Genomic DNA, 27,656 nt, shown 5'->3' with positions numbered 1-27,656 from the left:
TTGCAATGAGGAGGAGGGTGGAGGAGGGGCTCCCGCCCCCACCAGAGAGGAGAGGCCAGCCAGAGCTGAGCGTTGGGCCCCAGGCCCAAGCCAGCTGGCGCTGGGGCACCCCGGGCGCCTTTGCGGTGCACACTCCAGACCACCCCAAGGATGGCAGGTGAGGCCCTCCTCGCCCACATCGCCGCTGGAGTGAGGGCCTATTTCGTCCGTCCCTGTCTAGGCCAGAGATGAGCGTGGCCGGCCCCGGCCCAGGCCAGGCTGTGAGCCCCAGCCACTCAGGACAGGGTTTGCGGAAGGACCGATGCAGCCTGTCTGTAGCCCTGCCCCTCAGGTTGGCCTGTGGCTGCTGGGGCAAAGGTCCCGGGTCAGCACTGGAGCTCATGGTACAGGACTGACCCCAAGGTTCCCAGCTCGGCCAAGCCAGGCCCTGGGGGGCTGCAGGAGACCTGACCACAGGGGGGTCTTCACACCTGCCCGGAGCCTGGGACACTGACCACAGGAGGGTCTTCACACCTGCATGGAGGGTGGGACACTGACCACAGGGGGTCTTCACACCTGCATGGAGGGTGGGACACTGACCACAGGGGGTCTTCACACCTGCATGGAAGGTGGGGCACTGACCACAGGAGGGTCTTCACACCTGCATGGAGGCTAGGGCACTGACCACAGGGGGGTCTTCACACCCACATGGAGGGTGGGACACTGACCACAGGAGGGTCTTCACACCTGTATGGAGGGTGGGACACTGACCACAGGAGGGTCTTCACACCCACATGGAGGGTGGGACACTGACCACAGGAGGGTCTTCACACCCTCATGGAGGGTGGGGCACTGACCGCAGGGGGGTCTTCACACCTGCCTGGAGCCTAGGACACTGACCACAGGAGGGTCTTCACACCTGCATGGAGGGTGGGACACTGACCACAGGGGGTCTTCACACCTGCATGGAAGGTGGGGCACTGACCACAGGAGGGTCTTCACACCTGCATGGAGAGTGGGACACTGACCACAGGGGCTCTTCACGCATGCATGGAGGGTGGGACTGACCACAGGAGGGTCTTCACACCTGCATGGAGGGTGGGACACTGACCACAGGGGGGTCTTCACACCTGCATGGAGGGTGGGACACCGACCACAGGGGGGTCTTCACACCTGCCCGGAGCCTGGGACACTGACCACAGGAGTGTCTTCACACCTGCATGGAGGGTGGGACACTGACCACAGGGGGGTCTTCACACCTGCATGGAGGGTGGGACACTGACCACAGGGGGGTCTTCACACCTGCATGGAGGGTGGGACACTGACCACAGGGGGGTCTTCACACCTGCATGGAGGGTGGGGCACTGACCACAGGGGGTCTTCACACCTGCATGGAGGCTGGGGCACTGACCACAGGGGGTCTTCACACCTGCATGGAGGCTGGGGCACTGACCACAGGGGGTCTTCACACCTGCATGGAGGGTGGGGCACTGACCACAGGGGGTCTTCACACCTGCATGGAGGGTGGGGCACTGACCACAGGGGGTCTTCACACCTGCATGGAGGCTGGGGCACTGACCACAGGGGGTCTTCACACCTGCATGGAGGCTAGGGCACTGACCACAGGAGGGTCTTCACACCTGCATGGAGGCTAGGGCACTGACCACAGGAGGACATGGTCTAGCCCCTGCCAGGGGAGCAAGGTGATGCGGCAGAGCCCTGGAAGTCTGAGCCCAGGGGTCCGAGGTGGGGTGGGCCCTGGGAGTCTGAGCCCGGGGGTCCGAGGTGGGGTGGGGCCTGGAAGTCTGAGCCCAGGGGTCCGAGGTGGGGTGGGGGCCCTGGGAGTCTGAGCCCAGGGGTCCGAGGTGGGGTGGGGCCTGGGAGTCTGAGCCCAGGGGTCCGAGGTGGGGTGGGCCCTGGAAGTCTGAGCCCAGGGGTCCGAGGTGGGGTGGGCCCTGGAAGTCTGAGCCCAGGGGTCCGAGGTGAGGTGGGGCGGCCCGGTCTGGGTATTTGGCAGCAAGCTCTCACACGGAGCCAGGCTAGCATCAGTCCCAGGTGCTGTGCCTGAATCTGAATCAAGGCATCCTGAGAAAGCTCAGACCATCCTGGGAGGATCTGAGGAGGCTGGAGGGAAGGGAGGGGATGCCCAGGCTCAGCCCTGCTCGGGGCTGCCCGGGAGAGGCTCCTCGGCCCCAGCTCACCGCCGGCCTCCCCAGGTCTCTCAGCCCACACCACACAACCCTTCCCCACCCTCTGAAGCCGTGTTTACCTCCAGGTTCTGCTGGATTGCAGTTGCCAGGTAACCGTTGTCAAGGCCGCCACTGTTGTATCCCAGCAGAGACTTCCCTTGACCTTGCTGGACAGGTAAGAGGGACGAGGCCAGCTACTGGTGAGGAGTCCTGGCCGGGACTGAAGCTTAGCCCTTCCTCCTGGCCCTGTCTCGGGACCCAGCCCAGGGCTGACAGGAGGGGCCGGGACTAGGCAGAGGCTGGGTAGCTCAGCTAGGTGCAGCAGAGCCCAGCCAGCCTCTGTGGCCTTCCTGGGAAGGGTGTGCCCCACAGGGAGGGGCCCCTGAGCAGGTGACTGGCTTTGGGAAGAGCTGGCCACTCTCAGGAGGAACCTTTTGCCCAGGACCAGGTCTGCTCCCCAGAGCCGCCCCCCGGAGGGGGAGCCCCTTGAGACGCACAGGGACTGCCGGCCCGGGGTGCAGTCAGTCTGGGCCAAGGCACCGCCCCCTGGAAACATGTCAGCACCTGCTGGGCCCGGCGTCCCCACACGCCTCCCACGGGACCCGGGGCACACACTGAGGTGTGGCTGTTTTCTTCAGGTTTAAATGCCTCTGCCCATCCTACCAGAGTGCCATCTCCTGCCGGTCTTTTTGTCTGCCCAGGTAAAATGTTTATTTTAATTTACCACAACACCATGAGTCTTTGGCTCCTGGTCCCTGACCCTGGGCATCCATCGACCATTACACCTCAATGAGATTAGTGACCATCTCTCTGCAAACTGCTTGCTTCCCATCCCACCATTAGAAGTAGAGATTCACGGGCTGGGAAGGTGGCTCGGTGGTAGAGCGCTTGCCTCGTATGCCTGAGGCCCTGGGTTCGATTCCTCAGTACCATATAAGCAGGAAAAAGCTGGAAGTGGTGCTGTGGCTCAAGTGGTAGAGCGCTAACCTTGAGCTGAAGAGCTGAGGGACAGCGCCCAGGCCCAGAGTTCAGGCCCCATGACCAGCAAAAAAAAAAAGGAGATTCACTGATGTCACCAGTGTGACGTTCCCCTCTGGATCACTCCTGAGTCACTGGGGGGGGGGGGGGGGGGGGCAGGCTCACCAGAGCCAGGAAGCAGACCTGGCCCTTCCTGGACAACAAGAATTAATAACTCACGGCTCATTTAATGATTTGTGAAAATAACAAGGTCACAGACTGTGGCGTAACGCGTATGGGGGCGTGCTGCATGTGCCCTGCAGCCTGTGTGGCCGCAGACTCGGCCGGGGCTGGGGCCGGGGGCACAGGGAAAGGCTGGCGTTCTCCCCAGGAGCCCTTGGACTTTTTAAACTACTTCCTTTTTCTAAGTAGCACCTGACTGCGCACGAGTTGTAGAAGTGGCCATCCACCTGTTCTTGCTCCTTCATTTGTGCCAACCCCACACAATCAGGCAATCAGGGTCCTAACGGCCGAGCAGCATCTTGCTGCTGTCCTTAGTTGTTCCGGAGCCTCGGGCCTCCTGGTGTGGCCGTGCGGCCTGCAGTGCTGAGCCCTCGCTCAGTGGCCGCCACATCCTCACACGCGCTGGCTAGGAGCTCCATCTTCACAGGACCATGACAGGCCCGTGCTGTTCCCAGACTACCATGCAGGCAAAGAAACAGGCCCTCGTCTCCTCCCGCCTCCCCCGGAAGGGCCACTGCGGGTGCACCGTGGCCTCCCACGTCCCCTCTGCGCTCAGTCGGCCCTCCGCTCTGACGCGGGGCGCCTGGCCTGTACTTGGCTCATGACGTCAGGCCCTGTCCTCAGTCCCGGGGCAATTTCTTGCGCTTGAATGCTGCCCCCTGTGTTGCACATTTAATGTCCATGTGCCTCCTTTCCTGACAGACGCAGCTCCTTTCCAAGGGGAGCTGGGCACGTGGTCCCGCACCGCCTCCCAGCCATCTCGTCTTCCCGAGCCAGGAAGCCACTTGGTCTGTGGACAGTGATAAAAGCTAGTGTCTTAGGGCTCATGTCCACAGCACAGGTACTAGGAACTCAGTGGACAGGGACCTGGAGAGTCTGTCAACCCCCCCCCCCCAGCCGCCTCTGTGGAACCTCCTGTTCTGGGGGGGGGAGAAGGCCTGCGGGGTGCGGTGCCCAGAGCTCCGTTCTGTGGATTTGCCCCTTTTCTCGCCTCTCCTTCAGTCCAGTGGGGCAGGGCAAGCAGATAAAAAGTCTGTGTGGCTGACAAGCACTTGGCTACAGACCTTGCATTTCTTGGCTGTTGGCTGCTGTCCACCACCCAGCATCCTCTTCAGAGATGACCGATTCCCACCAAGGGGTGTTGGCTTCTCCCTTTGCTTCTCAGACACCGCCTTGAAGGCCATTTCTCTGTCCTGCCTACTGCTACCCTACCCTCCTACTCCACTTTGTTTTGTTTTGGTGTGAAGCCAGTGCACCAATACTGAGGCTTGAACTCAGGGGCTGAGCACTGTTCCTGAGCTTTTCTGTTCGAGGCTGGCACTACTATCTGAGCCACAACTCCACTTCCGGCTCCTTGGTGGTTCATTGGAGACAAGAGTCTCACAGATCTTCCTGCCCAGCCAGGCTGGCTTTAAACTGTGACCCTCAGATCTCAGCCTTCTGAGTAGCTAGGGTTACAGGCATGAGCCACTGGTGCCCAGCCCACCCGTACCCCCGTGGCAAGTCCTTGCCTCCTAAATAGCCCCCAAACTTGAGTTTGTTTGTTTGATATGTAAGCAGAAGGACGCATCTAGGGATTGGCCAACATTCCCTGCAATGCTCCGAAGTCGGCAGCACGTCCAAGCACAAGGGCCCTGGGCTGGGAGAGTTGCCATGGCTGCAGAGGAGTTGTGCCACCCCCAGTAGGACCCCAGGGCAGCAGTGCAGACCTGGAGGAGCCCCGCTCAAGGCCAGGCGCCCCTCCGCCGTCCAGCACCACAGGTGGGGGCAGGGCCCCCAGCTAGTCTGATGGCCGCTTGCTCACAGCCGACCTAAAGGCCACGCTCAGCCAGACCAGCACCGGCCCGGCGGCGGTGGAGGACTCGCTCGGCAGGGGCAGGATGCAGAAATGGCTTCGCTGGCTGCCCAGCCCCACGGTCACCACCGGGATGAGAGCCAGCCACACGCCGATGCCGAAGCCCAGGACACAGAGAGGCCCGCTTCCCTGGGCAGGGCAGGCCTGACGGGGGACCCCGTCAAAGGGCTGGGCCCCCAGGCTGCCCGCAGGCCCCACAGGCTGGTGAGGGCAGCGGCTTCCCCTTGGGGACCTCTCCTCCGCGCCCCCAGGCCTGGAACCCACAGCCACCTCTGGCCTGTTCACTACCGGGGCCAGCCCAGGCGGACCCACCTTGGCTCCAAGAGACCCAAGCGGCTCAGGGTCCGGCAATGCGGAGCGACCCCCAGGACCAGCCCCGCCCACCCCCAGCCCGGGGCACCCCAGGACAGACACGGGCCGTGTGTCTCTTGGGAAGGGGACCAGTCTTCCCCACAGCCGTATCCAGATGACCAGACAGGCCCCAGGAGGGGCCCACAGGAAGCCCCCGGCGCCGAGGCCACCGGTCAGGACCCCAGGCCTCTGCCCATCCATGCCCGGGGCCGCCAGGGGCACTGCCTGCCCCGCCTCCACTCAGGTGAGCCCTGGCCTCTCCCGGCCCGCCTCCTTGAGTCACCGTGATGTCACCATGGACATTGTGACCCCAGCCTTCTCTGGAGGTGTCCCTATAGCATATCTGCGGGGCTCTTGCCCCATGCCCAGTCCCCTGCCCTGCCCTGCTGGTAAGGAGGGTGTGGGGCCCCTTCACCCCAGCTCCCTGGTTCCCTGTGTGGCTGGACTGGGCTGTGGAGGGGAGGGTCTGAGCCCAGGGGGGCTGGGGAGGGTCTGAGCCCCAGGGGGGCTGGGGAGGGTCTGAGCCCCAGGGGGGCTAGGGAGGGTCTGTGCCCCAGGCTGGGGAGGGTCTGAGCCCCAGGGGGGCTGGGGAGGGTCTGTGCCCCAGGCTGGGGAGGGTCTGAGCCCAGGGGGGCTGGGGAGGGTCTGAGCCCTGGGGGGCTGGGGAGGGTCTGAGCCCAGGGGTGCTGGGGAAGGTCTGAGCCCCAGGGGAGCTGGGAGGGTCTGAGCCCCAGGCTGGGGAGGTTCTGAGCCCAAGGGAGCTGGGGAGGGTCTGAGCCCCAGGCTGGGGAGGGTCTGAGCCCAGGGGAGCTGGGGAGGGTCTGTGCCCCAGGCTGGGGAGGGTCTGAGCCCCAGGGGGGCTGGGGAGGGTCTGTGCCCCAGGCTGGGGAGGGTCTGAGCCCCAGGGGGGTTGGGGAGGGTCTGAGCCCCAGGCTGGGGAGGGTCTGAGCCCCAGGGGGGCTGGGGAGGGTCTGTGCCCCAGGCTGGGGAGGGTCTGAGCCCAGGGGGGCTGGGGAGGGTCTGAGCCCAGGGGGGCTGGGGAGGGTCTGAGCCCCAGGCTGGGGAGGGTCTGAGCCCCAGGCTGAGGAGGGTCTGAGCCCTGGGGGGCTGGGGAGGGTCTGAGCCCTGGGGGGCTGGGGAGGGTCTGAGCCCAGGGGAGCTGGGAGGGTCTGAGCCCCAGGCTGGGGAGGGTCTGAGCCCAGGGGGGCTGGGGAGGGTCTGAGCCCAGGGGGGCTGGGGAGGGTCTGTGCCTCAGGGGGGCTGGGAGAGGACCCAGCAGCTGCTGGCCTGGCTGGGCTCAGACGGGGTGGGGGGGTGCGCGCACCTCTCCAACCCGCACCTGACCCCACTGGCGCCCAGACTGGACCCATGACAGACAGATGGGGAGCAGTGGTGAGCTAAGCCAGCTGGACCAAGATGCAGGTGGGGCTCTAGGTGGCTGGGGGGGAGGGGAGGCCGGGGAGGCCCACCAATCCAGAAGGCCTGGACCGCTGAGCTGCGTCCCCCTGCAGATCTCCCCGAAGATGCAGACCCTGCCAGGCTCCCCGAGGCCCCTCTGGAGGACAGCCCAGAGGAGGTGGACAAGACACCGTTCAGCACCGGACACGGCCCCTTCTTCTACATCGGAGGCACCAACGGGGCCTCAGTGTGAGTGAGGCCCTTCCAGCCCCGCTCTGCACCCGCGCCCCCCCCCCCCGCCTGGCCCCACGCTGCCGCTGCTGAAGTCCCCGGGACCCCACGGCCTGGGTCATCGCCCCTCCACCCCGCAGAATCAGCAACTACTGTGAGAGCAAGGGCTGGCAGCGCACGCAGGACAGCCAGCGCGAGGACTGCAAGCTCAAGTGGTGCGAGGTCAAGTGCAAAGACAGCTACAGCAGCTTCCGGGAAGGTGGGGTACGGGGGGGCACGGGGGGCAGCTACAGCAGCTTCCGGGAAGGTGGGGTACGGGGGGGCAGCTACAGCAGCTTCCGGGAAGGTGGGGTATGGGGGGGCAGCTACAGCAGCTTCCGGGAAGGTGGGGTACGGGGGGGCAGCTACAGCAGCTTCCGGGAAGGTGGGGTACGGGGGGGCAGCTACAGCAGCTTCCGGGAAGGTGGGGTACGGGGGGGCACGGGGGGGCAGCTACAGCAGCTTCCGGGAAGGTGGGGTACGGGGGGGCAGCTACAGCAGCTTCCGGGAAGGTGGGGTACGGGGGGGCACGGGGGGGCAGCTACAGCAGCTTCTGGGAAGGTGGGGTACGGGGGGCACGGGGGGGGCAGCTACAGCAGCTTCTGGGAAGGTGGGGTACGGGGGGCACGGGGGGGCAGCTACAGCAGCTTCTGGGAAGGTGGGGTACGGGGGGGCAGCTACAGCAGCTTCTGGGAAGGTGGGGTACGGGGGGGCAGCTACAGCAGCTTCTGGGAAGGTGGGGTATGGAGGGGCACGGGGGGGGGCAGCTACAGCAGCTTCAGGGAAGGTGGGGTACGGGGGGGCAGCTACAGCAGCTTCCGGGAAGGTGGGGTACGGTGGGGCAGCTACAGCAGCTTCCGGGAAGGTGGGGTACGGGGGGCACGGGGGGCAGCTACAGCAGCTTCTGGGAAGGTGGGGTACGGGGGCACAGCTACAGCAGCTTCTGGGAAGGTGGGGTACGGGGGCACAGCTACAGCAGCTTCTGGGAAGGTGGGGTACGGGGGGGCAGCTACAGCAGCTTCCGGGAAGGTGGGGTACGGGGGGGCAGCTACAGCAGCTTCTGGGAAGGTGGGGTACAGGAGGGCACGGGGGGGCAGCTACAGCAGCTTCCGGGAAGGTGGGGTACGGGGGGGGCAGCTACAGCAGCTTCTGGGAAGGTGGGGTACGGGGGGGCAGCTACAGCAGCTTCCGGGAAGGTGGGGTATGGGGGGGCAGCTACAGCAGCTTCTGGGAAGGTGGGGTATGGAGGGGCACGGGGGGGGCAGCTACAGCAGCTTCCGGGAAGGTGGGGTACGGGGGGGCAGCTACAGCAGCTTCCGGGAAGGTGGGGTACGGTGGGGCAGCTACAGCAGCTTCCGGGAAGGTGGGGTACGGGGGGCACGGGGGGCAGCTACAGCAGCTTCTGGGAAGGTAGGGTACGGGGGGGCACGGGGGGCAGCTACAGCAGCTTCTGGGAAGGTGGGGTACGGGGGCACAGCTACAGCAGCTTCTGGGAAGGTGGGGTACGGTGGGGCAGCTACAGCAGCTTCTGGGAAGGTGGGGTACGGGGGGGGCAGCTACAGCAGCTTCTGGGAAGGTGGGGTACGGGGGGGCAGCTACAGCAGCTTCTGGGAAGGTGGGGTACAGGGGGGCAGCTACAGCAGCTTCTGGGAAGGTGGGGTACGGGGGGGCAGCTACAGCAGCTTCTGGGAAGGTGGGGTACGGGGGGGCACGGGGGGGGCAGCTACAGCAGCTTCAGGGAAGGTGGGGTACGGGGGGGCAGCTACAGCAGCTTCTGGGAAGGTGGGGTATGGGGGGGCAGCTACAGCAGCTTCTGGGAAGGTGGGGTACGGGGGGGTACGGGGGGGCAGCTACAGCAGCTTCTGGGAAGGTGGGGTACGGTGGGGCAGCTACAGCAGCTTCTGGGAAGGTGGGGTACAGGGGGGCAGCTACAGCAGCTTCTGGGAAGGTGGGGTACGGGGGGGCAGCTACAGCAGCTTCTGGGAAGGTGGGGTGCGGGGGGGCAGCTACCACAGCTTCTGGGAAGGTGGGGTACGGGGGGGCAGCTACAGCAGCTTCCGGGAAGGTGGGGTACGGGGGGGCAGCTACCGCAGCTTCTGGGAAGGTGGGGTATGGGGGGGCACGGGTGGGCAGCTACAGCAGCTTCCGGGAAGGTGGGGTACGGGGGGGCACGGGTGGGCAGCTACAGCAGCTTCCGGGAAGGTAGGGTACGGGGGGGGCGGGGGAGGAGTACGGGGGGCGGGCAGGCAGGAGGGCAGGCAGGTAGGGGATATGGGGTGCCAGGCAGGGGTGGGAGGGCAGGCGGGGGTATGGGGGGGCGGGCAGGCAGAGGGTATGGGGGGACAGGCAGGCAGGGGGGCGGGCAGGTGGGGGGTACTGGGTGGGGGGCAGGCAGGCAGGGGGTGGGCAGGTGGGGGGAACAGAGTGGGGGAGGGGGTGGGCAGGTGGGAATTAGGCTGGGGGGGCAGGCAGGGGGACTAGCCGGCAAGGGGAGGGGGTGGGCAGGTGGGAGTTAGGCAGGGGGGCGGGCAGGTGGGGAGGGGGAAGGCAGGTGGGTGTATAGGGCAGGAGAGGGGGCGAGAGGGGGAGGGGGCGGGCAGGTGGGAGTTAGGCAGGGGGGCAGGCAGGTGGGGAGGGGGAAGGCAGGTGGGTGTATAGGGCAGGAGAGGGGGCGGGCAGGTGGGAGTTAGGCAGGGGGAGGGGGCGGGAGGGGAGGGGGCAGGCAGGGGGAGGGGTCAGGCAGGGGGCAGGTGGGGGGGGCACCCCCACCCACCGCGGCCTCCACACACCACACACACCAGTCCTCATCCTGCCAGGCCAACAGCTGCTGTTCCAGCTCCCCAACAACAAGCTGCTGACCACCAAGATCGGGCTGCTCAGCGCCCTCCGAGAGCACGCACGTATCCTGAGCAAGACCACCAAGGTGCAGACGGGCGCTCCGACCAAGTGAGCCCGCCGGCCCTGCCAGGACCCTGCCCCCGTCCCGCAGACTACTGCTCACCGCCGGCCCTGCCAGGACCCTGCCCCCGTCCCGCAGACCACTGCTCACTGCCAGGCTGCAGAACCCACCCAGCACCGCCCAATGGAGCCCACCCACCCGTCTTTCCACTGACCCAGCCACGCTCTCTCTTCCTGTCAGTCTGCCTCAACCCCGGCTCCTGCTGCCGTCCACCATCATCAGACCCACAAGAGCCGCCCGCCAGGTCCCTCGGTCATTCACGGCTCCCCCCTCCCGGTCAGTCCCACCCACTCCCCCTCAGCCACATCCCACCACCCTCAGCCACATCCAACCACCCTCAGCCACATCCCACCACGCTCAGCCACATCCAACCACGCTCAGCCACATCCAACCACCCTCAGCCACATCCAACCACCCTCAGCCACATCCCACCACCCTCAGCCACATCCCACCACCCTCAGCCACATCCCACCACCCTCAGCCACATCCCACCACCCTCAGCCACATCCAACCACCCTCAGCCACATCCAACCACGCTCAGCCACATCCCACCACGCTCAGCCACATCCCACCACCCTCAGCCACATCCAACCACACTCAGCCACATCCAACCACCCTCAGCCACATCCAACCACCCTCAGCCACATCCAACCACCCTCAGCCACATCCAGCCACCCTCAGCCACATCCCGCCACGCTCAGCCACATCCCGCCACCCTCAGCCACATCCCACCACCCTCAGCCACATCCCACCACCCTCAGCCACATCCCACCACGCTCAGCCACATCCCACCACCCTCAGCCACATCCCACCACCCTCAGCCACATCCCACCACGCTCAGCCACATCCCACCACCCTCAGCCACATCCCACCACCCTCAGCCACATCCAACCACGCTCAGCCACATCCCACCACCCTCAGCCACATCCAACCACGCTCAGCCACATCCCACCACGCTCAGCCACATCCCACCACCCTCAGCCACATCCCACCACCCTCAGCCACATCCCACCACGCTCAGCCACATCCCACCACCCTCAGCCACATCCAACCACCCTCAGCCACATCCAACCACCCTCAGCCACATCCCACCACGCTCAGCCACATCCCACCACCCTCAGCCACATCCAACCACCCTCAGCCACATCCAACCACGCTCAGCCACATCCAACCACCCTCAGCCACATCCAACCACCCTCAGCCACATCCAACCACCCTCAGCCACATCCCACCACCCTCAGCCACATCCCACCACACTCAGCCACATCCCACCACCCTCAGCCACATCCCACCACCCTCAGCCACATCCAACCACCCTCAGCCACATCCAGCCACCCTCAGCCACATCCAGCCACCCTCAGCCACATCCCGCCACGCTCAGCCACATCCCGCCACCCTCAGCCACATCCCACCACCCTCAGCCACATCCAACCACGCTCAGCCACATCCAACCACGCTCAGCCACATCCCACCACCCTCAGCCACATCCCACCACCCTCAGCCACATCCCACCACCCTCAGCCACATCCCACCACCCTCAGCCACATCCCACCACCCTCAGCCACATCCAACCACGCTCAGCCACATCCAACCACGCTCAGCCACATCCCACCACGCTCAGCCACATCCAACCACGCTCAGCCACATCCCACCACGCTCAGCCACATCCAACCACCCTCAGCCACATCCCACCACCCTCAGCCACATCCAACCACCCTCAGCCACATCCAACCACGCTCAGCCACATCCAACCACCCTCAGCCACATCCAACCACGCTCAGCCACATCCAACCACCCTCAGCCACATCCCACCACCCTCAGCCACATCCAACCACGCTCAGCCACATCCCACCACCCTCAGCCACATCCAACCACGCTCAGCCACATCCAACCACCCTCAGCCACATCCAACCACCCTCAGCCACATCCAACCACACTCAGCCACATCCAACCACGCTCAGCCACATCCAACCACCCTCAGCCACATCCAACCACCCTCAGCCACATCCAACCACACTCAGCCACATCCAACCACCCTCAGCCACATCCCACCACCCTCAGCCACATCCAACCACGCTCAGCCACATCCAACCACCCTCAGCCACATCCCACCACCCTCAGCCACATCCAACCACCCTCAGCCACATCCCACCACCCTCAGTCACATCCAACCACGCTCAGCCACATCCAACCACCCTCAGCCACATCCCACCACCCTCAGCACAAACCACTCCTCAGCACTTCTACCCACTCATCCACTCCCCTTCCACCCTCTCCTCTGCCAGCAGGGAGCCAGCTTGTGTGCTCACCACACCATCACGTATGACACACACCGTCACGTGTGACGCTGGCTGACATCAGCACGCCCGGCCGTCCACTTCCTATTGTCTGCCAGCAACTCAGATCTTTCCCTCAGCATATCCATTTGCCCAATAAATCCCTATCCCCCCATCTCTATATTACACACACACACACACACACGGGCGCGCAGTCCAGGTCCTGTGTCCTGATGCAGCCCTTGAGGAGCTCTGAGGAACGAGCCTGGGGCGTCTCGGGACACATAGGTAGATGCATAGAGCCCAGCTTGGGGGGGATCATTCTGACCTGCACTGGAAGGACTGGTTGTTAGGTAAATGGGCATGAAAACCAAGCCTCAGGAAAACCAGGAGCCAATCCCAGAGGTCTAGGGACTCCTAGGCAGCCCAGACGTCAGGAGAGCAACCAGGTGAATACACTGGGGCGCAGGAGAGACCGTGGACGGCCAGCAGCCGCAGAGGAGCCGAGAGTGTCCGGCCTGTGAGAGAGCTCCGAGGCTCAGAGCGTTGAAAGGCTGGGAGAGCGGGGAGGGGGCTGAGGTCAGCCTGAGGCCAACTCAGCCCCCTCCGGCTCGCTCTCAGATGGAGACAGGCCCTGGAACAGCCAAATCTGGGGCAGGGCACAGCCCTTCCCCTGCCTTCCCTATCTTCCCACTCTTCCAGGGCCCTGAAAATGGAAGATTTTTTCCCAGAGACCTACCGGCTAGACATCAGGGAGGAGAGACAGGCCTTCTTCAGCCTGTTTGATGGTGAGAGGCCAGGCAGGCTATGGAGAGTCGGGATCTCCCAATGTTGGTGGCATAGGAGAGACAGGAAGGATTTTGGCTTGGATTTGGTGGAGGGCGGAAAGGGTGGGGCGGGGCTGGAGCGTGGCGATCTCTGGAGCCAAGTGTGGGCCAGGGCTGCAGCATGGTGAAGACATGGGTTTAGGTGGAGCAAATAGGGCCCAATGGTGAGTAAGGACAGGGACAGGCCAGGCTGTGGGGCCAGAGGCTGAGGGGGGGGCCGGGGAGAGGAGGGTCAAGACCAGGCCTTACAGGGCCCAGCAGGTCTGGCCCAGGCTGGAGTCAGGGATGGACAGGGCTGTGGGGCCAGAGGCTGAGGGGGGGGCCGGGGAGAGGAGGGTCAAGACCAGGCCTTACAGGGCCCAGCAGGTCTGGCCCAGGCTGGAGTCAGGGATGGACGGGGCTGTGGGGCCAGAGGCTGAGGGGGGGCCGGGGAGAGGAGGGTCAAGACCAGGCCTTACAGGGCCCAGCAGGTCTGGCCCAGGCTGGAGTCAGGGATGGACGGGGCTGTGGGGCCAGAGGCTGAGGGGGTGCTCCCTGCAGACACCCAGATGTGGATCTGCAAGCCCACCGCCTCCAACCAGGGAAAGGGCATCTTTCTGATCAGGAGCCAGGAGGAGATCAGCACCCTGCAGGCCAAGACCCAGAGCATCGAGGATGACCCCATCTACCGCAAGATGCCCTTCCGGATGCCACAGGCTCGAGTGGTGCAGAGGTGTGGGCCTGGGTCCCAGGGGCCCCGGGCGGGCTGGCTCAGACCTGCTGGCATCTAGGATGATTGAGTGCTGTGCTGTGGAGAGCTGCCGCAGCCCTGGTGCTTGACCGGCTGTCTCAAGCAGACCACAGACAGTGTCATGGCTGCCCTGGGTCCTAGACAAAATGGCCCACAGACACAGGCTCTAGGGTTGGTGGGGAAGAGGGGAGGGGCAGGGGAGGGGAGGGGAGGGATGGGAAGGAGGACTGGAAGGCCTGGGTCAATGCCCCTGCTCCCCAGTCCAGACAGACAAGACCATTCCCGAATCTGTGACCAGTGGCTCATCTGCCCCCAGGCAGGCCCAGACCCTCAGCCTCCTACGGGCCTAGAGCAGACGGGGTAGGGAGGGCTCAATCTGGCCTCAGAAAAGATCCGGTGGGCCTTGGGCTCCACCAGGGCAGATTCTTCTTTAGCCACAGCCACCATCTCTGCCCTCCCCTTCCAGTCATCCCCTCCCCTCCATCTCTGCCCTCCCTCCATCTCTGCCCTCCCTCCATCTCTGCCCTCCCTCCATCTCTTCCCTCCCACCAGCTCTGCCCTCCCTCCAGCTCTGCCCTCCCTCCAGCTCTGCCCTCCCTCCAGCTCTGCCCTCCCTCCAGCTCTGCCCTCCCCCATCTCTGCCCTCCCTCCATCTCTGCCCTCCCTCCAGCTCTGCCCTCCCTCCAGCTCTGCCCTCCCTCCAGGTCAGCCCTCCCTCCAGCTCTGCCCTCCCTCCAGCTCTGCCCTCCCTCCATCTCTGCCTTCCCTCAGCTCTGCCCTCCCTCCAGCTCTGCCCTCCCTCCATCTCTGCCCTCCCTCCAGCTCTGCCCTCCCTCCATCTCTGCCCTCCCTCCAGCTCTGCCCTCCCCTCCGTCTCTGCCCTCCTCTCCATCTCTGCCCTCCCTCAGCTCTGCCCTCCCTCCAGCTCTGCCCTCCCTCCAGCTCTGCCCTCCCTCCAGCTCTGCCCTCCCTCCAGCTCTTCCCTCCCTCCAGGTCTGCCCTCCCCCATCTCTGCCCTCCCTCCATCTCTGCCCTCCCCCATCGCTGCCCTCCCTCCATCTCTGCCCTCCCTCCAGGTCTGCCCTCCCCCATCTCTGCCCTCCCTCCATCTCTGCCCTCCCCCATCGCTGCCCTCCCTCCATCTCTGCCCTCCCTCCATCTCTGCCCTCCCTCCAGCTCTGCCCTCCCTCCAGCTCTGCCCTCCCCCATCTCTGCCCTCCCTCCATCTCTGCCCTCCCTCCAGCTCTGCCCTCCCTCCAGCTCTGCCCTCCCTCCAGCTCTGCCCTCCCTCCATCTCTGCCCTCCCTCCAGCTCTGCCCTCCCTCCGTCTCTGCCTTCCCCATCTCTGCCCTCCCTCCAGCTCTGCCCTCCCTCCATCTCTGCCCTCCCTCCGTCTCTGCCCTTCCTCCGTCTCTTCCCTCCCCATCTCTGCCCTCCCCCATCTCTGCCCTCCTCCAGCTCTGCCCTCCCTCCAGCTCTGCCCTCCCTCCAGCTCTGCCCTCCCTCCGTCTCTGCCCTCCCTCCATCTCTGCCCTCCCCCCAGCTCTGCCCTCCCTCCATCTCTGCCCTCCTCCAGCTCTGCCCTCCCTCCAGCTCTGCCCTCCCTCCGTCTCTGCCCTCCCTCCAGCTCTGCCCTCCATCTCTGCTTTCCCCATCTCTGCCCTCCCTCCAGCTCTGCCCTCCCCCATCTCTGCCCTCCTCCAGCTCTGCCCTCCCTCCACCTCTGCCCTCCCTCCAGCTCTGCCCTCCCCATCTCTGCCCTCCCTCCAGCTCTGCCCTCCTCCAGCTCTGCCCTCCTTCCATCTCTGCCCTCCCCCATCTCTGCCCTCCCCCATCTCTGCCCTCCCTCCAGCTCTGCCCTCCCTCCAGCTCTGCCCTCCTTCCATCTCTGCCCTCCCTCCAGCTCTGCCCTCCCCATCTCTGCCCTCCCCCATCTCTGCCCTCCCCCATCTCTGTCCTCCCTCCAGCTCTGCCCTCCCTCCAGCTCTGCCCTCCTCCAGCTCTGCCCTCCTTCCATCTCTGCCCTCCCCCATCTCTGCCCTCCCCCATCTCTGCCCTCCCTCCAGCTCTGCCCTCCCTCCAGCTCTGCCCTCCTTCCATCTCTGCCCTCCCTCCAGCTCTGCCCTCCCCATCTCTGCCCTCCCCCATCTCTGCCCTCCCCCATCTCTGTCCTCCCTCCAGCTCTGCCCTCCCTCCATCTCTGCCCTCCCTCCAGCTCTGCCCTCCCTCCAGCTCTGCCCTCCCTCCAGCTCTGCCCTCCTTCCATCTCTGCCCTCCCTCCAGCTCTGCCCTCCCCCATCTCTGCCCTCCCTCCAGCTCTGCCCTCCCTCCAGCTCTGCCCTCCCCCATCTCTGCCCTCCCTCCAGCTCTGCCCTCCTTCCATCTCTGCCCTCCCCCATCTCTGCCCTCCCCCATCTCTGCCCTCCCTCCATCTCTGCCCTTCCTCAGTCTCTGCCCTCCCTCCAGCTCTGCCCTCCCTCCATCTCTGCCCTCCCTCCATCTCTGCCCTCCCTCCATCTCTGCCCTTCCTCAGTCTCTGCCCTCCCTCCGTCTCTGCCCTCCCTCCAGCTCTGCCCTCCCTCCATCTCTGCCCTCCCTCAACTCTGCCCTCCCTCCGTCTCTGCCCTCCCTCCAGCTCTGCCCTCCCTCCAGCTCTGCCCTCCCTCCGTCTCTGCCCTCCCTCCATCTCTGCCCTCCCTCCGTCTCTGCCCTCCCTCCAACTCTGCCCTCCCTCCGTCTCTGCCCTCCCTCCATCTCTGCCCTCCCTCCAGCTCTGCCCTCCCTCCATCTCTGCCCTCCCTTCAGCTCTGCCCTCCCTCCGTCTCTGCCCTCCCTCCATCTCTGCCCTCTCTCCAGCTCTGCCCTCCCTCCAGCTCTGCCCTCCCTCCATCTCTGCCCTCCCTCCATCTCTGCCCTCCCTCAGTCTCTGCCCTCCCCCATCTCTGCCCTCCTCCAGCTCTGCCCTCCCTCCAGCTCTGCCCTCCCTCCAGCTCTGCCCTCCCCTCCATCTCTGCCCTCCCTCCAGCTCTGCCCTCCCTCCAGCTCTGCCCTCCCCTCCGTCTCTGCCCTCCCCCCATCTCTGCCCTCCCCTCTAGCTCTCTCCTCTGTACACCACTCCCAGACCCAGGTCTTCAATTCTTGAAGTTCTCCACCTGCAACGTCTTCTTCCTTCTCCAAGGCCCCATGGCAGCTTTCCTCCTCCAAACAGCTCTCCCGGCCACGAGGGTCCAAATCTGCCCCTAGCATCTCCCCCAAGGACCTAATGGTACCCTAGATGCACCCTGAGGTTGCCCAAAACACTGGCAGCCGCTGAGGTCCAGGGACCAGGCCCTTCTCCCGATTTCCCCGTCTGCTTGGCTCAGGAAGTCCCTGCCATGGACAGAGCTGTTAGCCAGCGGTCACAGCAGGACAGGCAGAGCGTCCACTGAGGAATGGCCCAGGCTGGGGAAGGTTCCCAGGCCAGCTGCCCCCCCTGCACTGCACCCCACAGGTACATCCAGAACCCACTTCTGTTGGAGGGGAAGAAGTTTGATGTGCGCTCCTACCTGCTCATTGCCTGTGCTATGCCCTACATGGTCTTCTTTGGCCATGGCTACGCCCGCCTTACCCTCAGCCTCTATGACTCCACCTCCACTGACCTCAGCGGCCACTTGACCAACCAGGTACTGCCCCTCACGGAGGATGGCCTGGCTGTGGCCCAGGCCCGAGGGGCCCAGCTGAGGAGTGCCGCTCGCCATGGCAGGGACAACCTGGAGTCCTGGTGAATTACCTCAGCGCACTGCAGCCTCGCGCCCGCCTGGGTGCCAAGAAAGGCTGGAGACTCCAGGCCGGAGCCCTGTGGGGATCCGGGACCTGCTGCCTGTGGGGTGGGCGGGAGGTGGTCCGTGCAAGTGGTGCAGGCTGGGCCCCGGGGCTCTGGTGGGGGCGGGAGCTGCTGGGGCCCTCCGCAAGGAGCGCCACTGGCACAGCTCTTGGTGTAGTTTATGCAGAAAAAGAGCCCCCTGTACACGACGCTGAAGGAGGACACTGTGTGGAGCATGGACCGTCTGAACTGCTACATCAATGACAAGTTCAGAAAGGCCAAGGGCCTCCCCAGAGACTGGGTCTACACCGCCTTCACGGTCAGTCCACCCCCTGCCCGCTCCCGCCCGGGGCAGGGGCAGGGGCACTCAGTCCAGGAGCTCAGAGTCAGCGTGTGTGTGCGCGTGTGGGCGTGTGCACCGCGTGTGCGCGCACCCACGCACACGTGCAAGCGATGTGCTGAGTCTGTGCCTTGCCTGGCCTTTCGGTGAGTGAGTGCACTGAAGTTGTATATGTGTGTGTTTTGAACAACACTCCTCAACATTACTCACTCAGCTCAGCCAGGGGCAGCTCAGGCCAGCAGAGGCCCAGCAGGGGCCGGCTGGCCCAGAGTGACCACGCGGGCCCAGAGGGCACCAAGCACCCTTGGTCATCACCGCTCAGGTTCCCCCCCCCCCCCCCCCCCGGCAGCTGCTGCAGACATCGCAAACACCTGGAGTCCCACCCCGGTGCACGGGCACTCCATAGGACTGGTCAGAGTCACGGGACACACGTAGACATGTCACATAACTAGAGTCACACAACACGCACAGCCATTTCATGTGACAAGTCACATGACACGTGCAGGCATTTCATGCAACAAGTCACATGACACACGTAGACATTTCATATAACTAGAGTCACATGACACGCATAGGCATCTCACACAACCAGAGTCACATGACACACGTAGGCATCTCACACAGAGTCACGGGACACGCGTAGGCATCTCACACGGCCGGCGTCACGGGACACGCGTAGGCATTTCACACAGCCGGCGTCACGGGACACGCGTAGGCATTTCACACAGAGTCACGGGACACGCGTAGGCATTTCACACAGAGTCACGGGACACGCGTAGGCATTTCACACGGCCGGCGTCACGGGACACGCGTAGGCATTTCACACGGCCGGCGTCACAGGACACGCGTAGGCATCTCACACAGAGTCACGGGACACGCGTAGGCATTTCACACGGCCGGCGTCACGGGACACGCGTAGGCATTTCACACAGAGTCACGGGACACGCGTAGGCATTTCACACAGTCACGGGACACGCGTAGGCATTTCACACAGTCACGGGACACGCGTAGGCATTTCACACGGCCGGCGTCACGGGACACGCGTAGGCATTTCACACAGTCACGGGACACGCGTAGGCATTTCACACAGTCACGGGACACGCGTAGGCATTTCACACAGTCACGGGACACGCGTAGGCATTTCACACAGAGTCACGGGACACGCGTAGGCATTTCACACAGAGTCACGGGACACGCGTAGGCATTTCACACACAGTCACGGGACACGCGTAGGCATTTCACACGGCCGGCGTCACGGGACACGCGTAGGCATTTCACACGGCCGGCGTCACGGGACACGCGTAGGCATTTCACACAGTCACGGGACACGCGTAGGCATTTCACACAGTCACGGGACACGCGTAGGCATTTCACACAGAGTCACGGGACACACGTAGGCATTTCACACAGAGTCACGGGACACGCGTAGGCATTTCACACACAGTCACGGGACACGCGTAGGCATTTCACACGGCCGGCGTCACGGGACACGCGTAGGCATTTCACACGGCCGGCGTCACGGGACACGCGTAGGCATTTCACACAGTCACGGGACACGCGTAGGCATTTCACACAGTCACGGGACACGCGTAGGCATTTCACACAGAGTCACGGGACACACGTAGGCATTTCACACAGAGTCACGGGACACGCGTAGGCATTTCACACACAGTCACGGGACACGCGTAGGCATTTCACACGGCCGGCGTCACGGGACACGCGTAGGCATTTCACACGGCCGGCGTCACGGGACACGCGTAGGCATTTCACACAGTCACGGGACACGCGTAGGCATTTCACACAGTCACGGGACACGCGTAGGCATTTCACACAGTCACGGGACACACGTAGGCATTTCACACAGAGTCACGGGACACGCGTAGGCATTTCACACACAGTCACGGGACACGCGTAGGCATTTCACACGGCCGGCGTCACGGGACACGCGTAGGCATTTCACACGGCCGGCGTCACGGGACACGCGTAGGCATTTCACACAGTCACGGGACACGCGTAGGCATTTCACACAGTCACGGGACACGCGTAGGCATCTCACACAGAGTCACGGGACACGCGTAGGCATCTCACACAGAGTCACGGGACACGCGTAGGCATCTCACACAGAGTCACGGGACACGCGTAGGCATTTCACACAGTCACGGGACACGCGTAGGCATTTCACACAGAGTCACGGGACACGCGTAGGCATTTCACACGGCCGGCGTCACGGGACACGCATAGGCATTTCACACGGCCGGCGTCACGGGACGGGTGTCTCTTGGGCCTCTGCCCGTTGGTGCGAGTGGGCCCCCTTAGGCACTCATTCGCAGTTTTGTCCGACGCTGCAGGGGACTGTTCCGGTACAGGTTTTGTATGTGCAGGCACTGTCAGTTCCCCTGAGAACTAGAAATGAGGCTTCTGGGCCATAAAGCAATCCTACCTGCTTGTGTGTGTGGCGGTACTGGGCTTGAGTTCCGGATCTTGAACTTAATAGGCAGATGCTTTACCTACCCCTGCCCTTTGTTGCTTTATTTCTCTGATGAACACACCTTTATGTATTTATATTAACTTCTACTCTTCCTCCCACCTGTACATCACTGGGTATTGAACTCAGGGCCTTACACTTGCTAGGCAGGAAACTTTCCTTGAGCCAAACCCCCAAAACCTTTTGCTTTCGTTGTCTTTCTAAGAGGGTCTCATGTTTTTGCTAGGAAGGGACAGACGTCAGTCTCCTACTGAGGCATCCCATGGAGGATGACAGATGTGGGTCACCATATCCAGGTGTTTTTTGTTTTGTTTTTTGTCTATCAGGGGTCTTGAACTCTGGGCCTGGGCACTGTCCTTCAGCTCTTCAGCTCAAGGAGAGTGCTCTACCACTTGAGCCACAGTGCCACTTCCAGTTCTCATGGTTAATTGGAGATAAGAGTCTCACAGATGGGCTGGGAAGTGGTAGAGCGCTTGCCTTGCATGCCTGAGGCCCTGGGTTCGATTCCTCAGCACTACATAAGAAAAAAGAAAAAAGCCAGAAGTAGCACTGTGGCTCAAGTGGTAGAGCGCTCACCTTGAGCTGAAGAGCTGAGGGACAGCGCCCAGGCCCAGAGTTCAGGCCCACGACCGGACCCAAAAAATAAATAAAGTGTGTTGGAATATGGCACATGCCTTAAAATCCCAACACTTGGGATGCTGAGGAGCGTGATCCCAGGATCCAGCCAGTTTGGATTACATAGAAAACCCTATAAAAGTGGAGGAGGGAGGGGGGGAGAGAGGCTTAATTTCCATGGATCTCCCAATGTTTTGTGATTTCTAGTTTCATCCCAGACAACCTAATTTGTAATTTCAACTCTTTAAAAAATTTTGAAGTCCAGTACCCATGGCTCACGTTTGTAATCCTACCTACTCAGGAGGCTGAAATCTGAGGATCACGATTCAAAGCCAGCTCGGGCAAGAAAATCCTTTAGACTCTTATCTCCAATTATCCACCAAAAAATTCAGAAGTAGAACTGTGGCTCAAGTGGTAGAGTGCTAGTCCTGAGCAATAAAGCATAGGGACAGCAGCTAGGCCCTGAATTCAAGCCCAGGACTGACACCAAAATACAAGGAAAGGAAAAGCTAAAAGAGCAGCTAGGCCCTGAGTTAAAGCCCAGTACAGGCACCAAAAACAAACAAAAGCCCATGGCGATTTCTCACTTTCTTTACTCTTGTGATCCCTAGTACCTCACACACCATAGGGACCTCCATGAATTGGCTGAGTGGGTTTCTGACTGCAAGCCTGTGCTTCTGAGAGTGTGAGTGTGGACAGGTAAGGGTACAGGCAGGGGGGCAGAGCAGGTCCAACAGGAGTACAGGCACAGGCAGCGGTTCAGGTGCGGGGAGTGTGAGGGGCCTGGCGTGACCAGGGTCAACAGGCGACAGCCAGACCTCCTTGGCTGCCCACAGAAGCGGATGCAGCAGATCATGGCCCACTGCTTCCTGGCGGTCAAGTCCAAGCTGGAGTGCAAACTGGGTTACTTTGACCTGATTGGCTGTGATTTCCTGATTGATGAGAACTTCAAGGTGCTGTTCTGGGTGGATGGAGCCAAGTGTGCATCCCGGTCACCCTGCAGGCCCATGGCCGGCCAGCAGTCCCCACTGTCTGCCCCCAGCCCTGGGGGTGGGGTGCCCATAAGGCTCAGCAACAACAGGTCCGATCTGCACCCCCTGCTCCAGACAGACCTCAGGGCCTCAGCGCCTGCCCCCCCCACCCCCCCGCCTCCTCCAGACAAACCTCAGGGCCTCAGCCCCCCCCCTTCTCCAGACAGACCTCAGAGCAACCCCCTCTCCTCCAGACAGACCTCAGCGCCTCAGCCCCCCCCCTCCTCCAGACAGACCTCAGGGCCTCAGCCACTCCCCCGTCTCCTCCAGACAGACCTCAGAGCACCCCCCTCTCCTCCAGACAGACCTCAGCGCCTCAGCCCCCCCCCTCCTCCAGACAGACCTCAGGGCCTCAGCCCCCTCTCCTCCAGACAGACCTCAGGGCCTCAGCCCCCTCTCCTCCAGACAGACCTCAGGGCCTCAGCCCCCTCTCCACCAGACAGACCTCAGGGCCTCACACCCCCCTCCTCCAGACAGACCCCAGGGCCTCAGCCCCCCCCCCCTCCTCCAGACAGACCCCAGGGCCTCACCCCCCCCCTCCTCCAGGCAAACCTCAGGGCCTCAGCACCACCCCCCCTCCTCCAGACAGACCTCAGCACCCCCCCCCTCCTCCAGACAGACCTCAGGGCCTCAGCCCCCCCCTCCTCCAGACAGACCTCAGGGCCTCAGCGCCCTCTCCTCTAGACAGACCTCAGGGCCTCAGCCCCCCCCCATCCTCTAGACAGACCTCAGGGCATCAGCCCCCCCCTCCTCCAGACAGACCTCAGGGCCTCAGCGCCCTCTCCTCCAGACAGACCTCAGGGCCTCAGCCCCCCCCCATCCTCTAGACAGACCTCAGGGCATCAGCCCCCCCCCCTCCTCCAGACAGACCTCAGGGCCTCAGCGCCCTCTCCTCTAGACAGACCTCAGGGCCTCAGCCCCCCCCCCTCCAGACAGACCTCAGGGCCTCAGCCCCCCCCATCCTCTAGACAGACCTCAGGGCCTCAGCCCCCCCCCTCCTCCAGACAGACCTCAGGGCCTCAGCGCCCCCCCTCCTCCAGACAGACCCCAGGGCCTCAGCCCCCCCCCTCCTCCAGACAGACCTCAGGGCCTCAGCCCCCCCCCTCCTCCAGACAGACCTCAGGGTCTCAGCCCCCCCTCCTCCAGACAGACCTCAGCGCCCCCCCTCCAGACAGACCTCAGCGCCCCCCCCAGACAGACCTCAGGGCCTCACACCCCCCTCCTCCAGACAGACCTCAGGGCCTCATCCCCCCCCCTCCAGACAGACCCCAGGGCCTCAGCCCCCCCCCTCCTCCAGACAGACCTCAGCGCCCTCTCCTCCAGACAGACCTCAGGGCCTCAGCGCCCTCCCCCCTCCAGACAGACCTCAGGGCCTCAGCCCCCCCCCCTCCAGACAGACCTCAGGGCCTCAGCCCCCCCCATCCTCTAGACAGACCTCAGGGCCTCAGCCCCCCCCATCCTCTAGACAGACCTCAGGGCCTCAGCCCCCCCCCTCCTCCAGACAGACCTCAGGGCCTCAGCCCCCCCCCCTCCAGACAGACCTCAGGGCCTCAGCCCCCCCCCTCCTCCAGACAGACCTCAGGGCCTCAGCCCCCCCCCCCTCCTCCAGACAGACCTCAGAGCCTCAGCCCCCCCCCCCTCCTCCAGACAGACCTCAGCGCCTCAGCCCCCCATCCTCCAGACAGACCTCAGCGCCCCCCCTCCAGACAGACCTCAGGGCCTCAGCCCGTCCCCCACTCCAGACAGACCTCAGGGCCTCAGCGCCTGCCCCCCCACCCCCCCTGCCTCCTCCAGACAAACCTCAGGGCCTCAGCCCCCCCCCTCCAGACAGACCTCAGCGCCCCCCCCCCTCCAGACAGACCTCAGCATTCCCCCTTCCAGACAGACCTCAGGGTCTCAGCCCCCCCCTGCTCCAGACAGACCTCAGGGTCTCAGCCCTCCCCACTCCAGACAGACCTCAGCGCCCCCCCTCCTCCAGACAGACCTCAGCGCTCCCCCTTCCAGACAGACCTCAGGGTCTCAGCCCCCCCCTGCTCCAGACAGACCTCAGCGCCCCCCCCCTCCTCCAGACAGACCTCAGCGCCCCCCCCTCCTCCAGACAGACCTCAGGGCCTCAGCCCCCCCCCCTCCAGACAGACTTCAGGGCCTGAGCCCCTTGGAAGGACCCCAGCCTCCCTCCCGCTAGCTAACCAGAATCCTGCCTAGGTGTGGCTACTGGAGATGAACTCCAACCCTGCCCTGCATACCAACTGTGAAGTCCTAAAGGATGTGATTCCCAGAGTGGTCATGGAGACCCTGGGTAAGTCCTGACAGCCCTGCCAGCACCCTGTGCCACCTGGGTGCCCGACCCCGTTCAGAGGGCACCGGCTGGCCTCCAATATCCCCAAGCCCTGCACAGCCTGGCTGGCCAGGGGTCAGGCCTGAGGCCTCGCCCCTCCTCAGGCCGCGCCCCTCCCCAGGCCGCGCCCCTCCCCAGGCCGCGCCCCTCCCCGCACCCCCCTCCCTGTACCCCCCTCCCCAGGCCGCGCCCCCTCCCCAGGCCGCGCCCCTCCCCGCACCCCCCTCCCTGTACCCCCCTCCCCAGGCCGCGCCCCTTCCCCAGGCCGCGCCCCTTCCCCAGGCCGCGCCCCTCCCCGCACCCCCCTCCCCGTACCCCCCTCCCCAGGCCGCGCCCCTCCCCGCACCCCCCTCCCCAGGCCGCGCCCCTCCCCGCACCCCCCTCCCTGCACCCCCCTCCCCAGGCCGCACCCCTCCCCAGGCCGCGCCCCTCCCCGCACCCCCCTCCCCAGGCCGCGCCCCTCCCCGCACCCCCCTCCCTGCACCCCCCTCCCCAGGCCGCGCCCCTCCCCGCACCCCCCTCCCTGCACCCCCCTCCCCAGGCCGCGCCCCCTCCCCAGGCCGCGCCCCTCCCCGCACCCCCCTCCCCAGGCCGCGCCCCTCCCCGCACCCCCCTCCCTGCACCCCCCTCCCCAGGCCGCGCCCCCTCCCCAGGCCGCGCCCCTCCCCGCACCCCCCTCCCTGTACCCCCCTCCCCAGGCCGCGCCCCTCCCCGCACCCCCCTCCCTGTACCCCCCTCCCCAGGCCGCGCTCCTCCCCGCACTCACTCCCCGCCGCCGCCCGCAGACCTGGCGCTGGAGACCTTCCAGAAGAGTCTGCGCGGCCAGAAGATGTTGCCGCTGCGGGCCCAGCGCCGCTTCTCGCTCCTGCACAACGGGGAGGCCGACCCGTGGCCGCGCTCCGGGGGCCCGCGCGCCGGGGGCCCGCGCCCCGCGCCGCCCCGCGCCGCCGCCGAGGCCTCGCCCTGCGCGGGCCGCGCGGAGCGGAGGGGCGCTCGCAGGCCCGGCCCGCCGCGGGCCCCCGGCCGGCCGCCCTCCTCCCCGCGCCGCCCGCCGCCGCCCGGCCCCGGGGAGCGGCCGCCCGAGGGCGGCGAGGACGCGGAGCCGCCGGAGGAGGAGCGCGAGGCCGAGCCCAGGGCCGCCGGCCACCGGGGCTCCTGACGCGGGCCCAGGGCCTGGGGACGCATAAAGCCTACTTTGTGACAGGCGGCCTCCGCGCTGCGCGGCCGGGCCGGGCGGGGACGGGAGGGGACGGGACGGGGACGGGACGGGGACGGGACGGGATGGGACGGGAGGGGACGGGACGGGGATGGGATGGGACGGGAGGGGACGGGACGGGGATGGGATGGGACGGGAGGGGACGGGACGGGGACGGGATGGGACGGGAGGGGACGGGATGGGACGGGAGGGGACGGGATGGGACGGGAGGGGACGGGACGGGGACGGGATGGGACGGGAGGGGACGGGAGGGGACGGGAGGGGACGGGACGGGGGACGGGGCAGGGACGGGGCAGGGACGGGATGGGACGGGAGGGGACGGGACGGGGGACGGGGCAGGGATGGGAGGGGACGGGACGGGGGGGGGACGGGACGGGGCAGGGACGGGATGAGACGGGAGGGGACGGGACGGGGGACGGGGCAGGGACGGGAGGGGACGGGAGGGGACGGGAGGGGACGGGACGGGGGACGGGGCAGGGACGGGAGGGGACGGGACGGGGGACGGGGCAGGGATGGGAGGGGCGGGGAGGGGACAGGACAGGGATGGGATGGGACGGGAGGGGACGGGACGGGACGGGACGGGACGGGACGGGGGACGGGGCAGGGATGGGAGGGGACGGGGGACGGGGCAGGGACGGGATGGGACGGGACGGGGGACGGGGCAGGGACGGGATGGGACGGGAGGGGACGGGACGGGACGGGGACAGGGGACGGGGGACAGGGCACGGGATGGGGGACTGGAGGGGACGGGCCGGGCCGGGCGGGGACGGGACGGGACGGGACGGGGCAGGGATGGGACGGGGACGGGGGACGGGGGACAGGGCACGGGATGGGGGACGGGATGGGGACGGGCTGGGCCGGGCGGGGATGGGACGCGGCAGGGATGGGAGGGGAGGGGAGGGGACAGGACAGGGATGGGAGGGGAGGGGAGGGGACAGGACAGGGATGGGAGGGGACAGGACAGGGATGGGAGGGGAGGGGAGGGGACAGGACAGGGATGGGAGGGGAGGGGAGGGGACAGGACAGGGATGGGATGGGACAGGAGGGGACGGGACGGGGACTGGACGGGACTGGACAGGGGCCGGGCCAGGACGAGGACGAGACAGGGACGGGAACAGGACAGGACAGGGGACGGGACAGGGATGGGACGGGAGGGGACAGGGCCCGGGCCGGGCCAGGGGACTGGGCTGGGACGGGGACGGGGGATGGGACAGGGTAGGACGGACGGGCCGGGACGGGGGATGGGAGACTGGGGGACAGGGGGACTAGGGGATGGGGGGATGGAGGGAAATGGGGATGTGGGGACAGGGACAGAGGGACCGGGGGGGACAGGATGGGGACTGGGGGCTGGGGCACAGGGGGGACACAGAGGGAGGGGGAGACAGGGAACGGGGGAAAGGGGGAGATGGGGACGGGGTGGAGGACCTTGGGGCCAACCAGCAGGGGACCGGCCAGCACCCACCCAGGGATCCCCAAAACCCAGGCGACTGACCACACCAACCACTGAGGGCCTGCTACTGCCCCAGTGAGTCCCCAGCTCCCACAAGCCCTGTCCACCACACCCCAACAGGGTCCCCAGGACGGCGAGTCCACACACACACACACACACACAGTCCCCCAGGACGCGAGTCCCCCTGACACACACGGTCCCCCAGGATAGCAAGTCACCCCCCCCAACACGGTCTCCCAGGATGGTCCCCCTCTGCACAGGGCTGTCCCTTGACCTCCGTGGGCTCTGTGCCTGGCCCAGCAGTGCCAGGGGGTTGGGGCCAACACGGCTTCCCATGGCCCCTCT

At 65.4% G+C, this 27,656-nt stretch overlaps 2 protein-coding genes across 2 annotated transcripts in view; one reads left to right on the top strand and one right to left on the bottom strand.

Annotated features, from left to right (window-relative positions):
• The first annotated feature begins 5 nt into the window (after positions 1-5).
• Positions 6-25,804, top strand: Ttll10 (tubulin tyrosine ligase like 10). The gene is made up of 15 exons (XM_042702009.1): positions 6-157; positions 221-383; positions 2,255-2,343; positions 5,175-5,575; positions 6,919-6,996; positions 7,086-7,221; positions 7,344-7,462; positions 10,059-10,188; positions 13,180-13,265; positions 13,845-14,016; positions 17,525-17,696; positions 18,015-18,155; positions 22,113-22,229; positions 24,513-24,606; positions 25,431-25,804. Exons 1-15 carry the CDS (start codon positions 6-8, stop codon positions 25,802-25,804), a joined length of 2,424 nt encoding a protein of 807 aa, XP_042557943.1.
• The window catches only part of Sdf4 (stromal cell derived factor 4), a 33,398-nt gene continuing 29,765 nt past the window's right edge, over positions 24,024-27,656 (bottom strand). Inside the window, exon 9 of the mRNA XM_042701961.1 lies at positions 24,024-24,035. The gene's annotated coding sequence lies outside the window, so the exon portion shown is untranslated. The remainder of the gene's footprint in view (positions 24,036-27,656) is intronic.

This window comes from Dipodomys spectabilis, unplaced genomic scaffold (assembly GCF_019054845.1).
Source record: "Dipodomys spectabilis isolate Male_0828 unplaced genomic scaffold, ASM1905484v1 ptg000299l, whole genome shotgun sequence".
In the NCBI taxonomy this organism is placed as follows: Eukaryota; Metazoa; Chordata; class Mammalia; order Rodentia; family Heteromyidae; genus Dipodomys; species Dipodomys spectabilis.
This window is presented reverse-complemented; position numbering and strand designations above follow the sequence as displayed.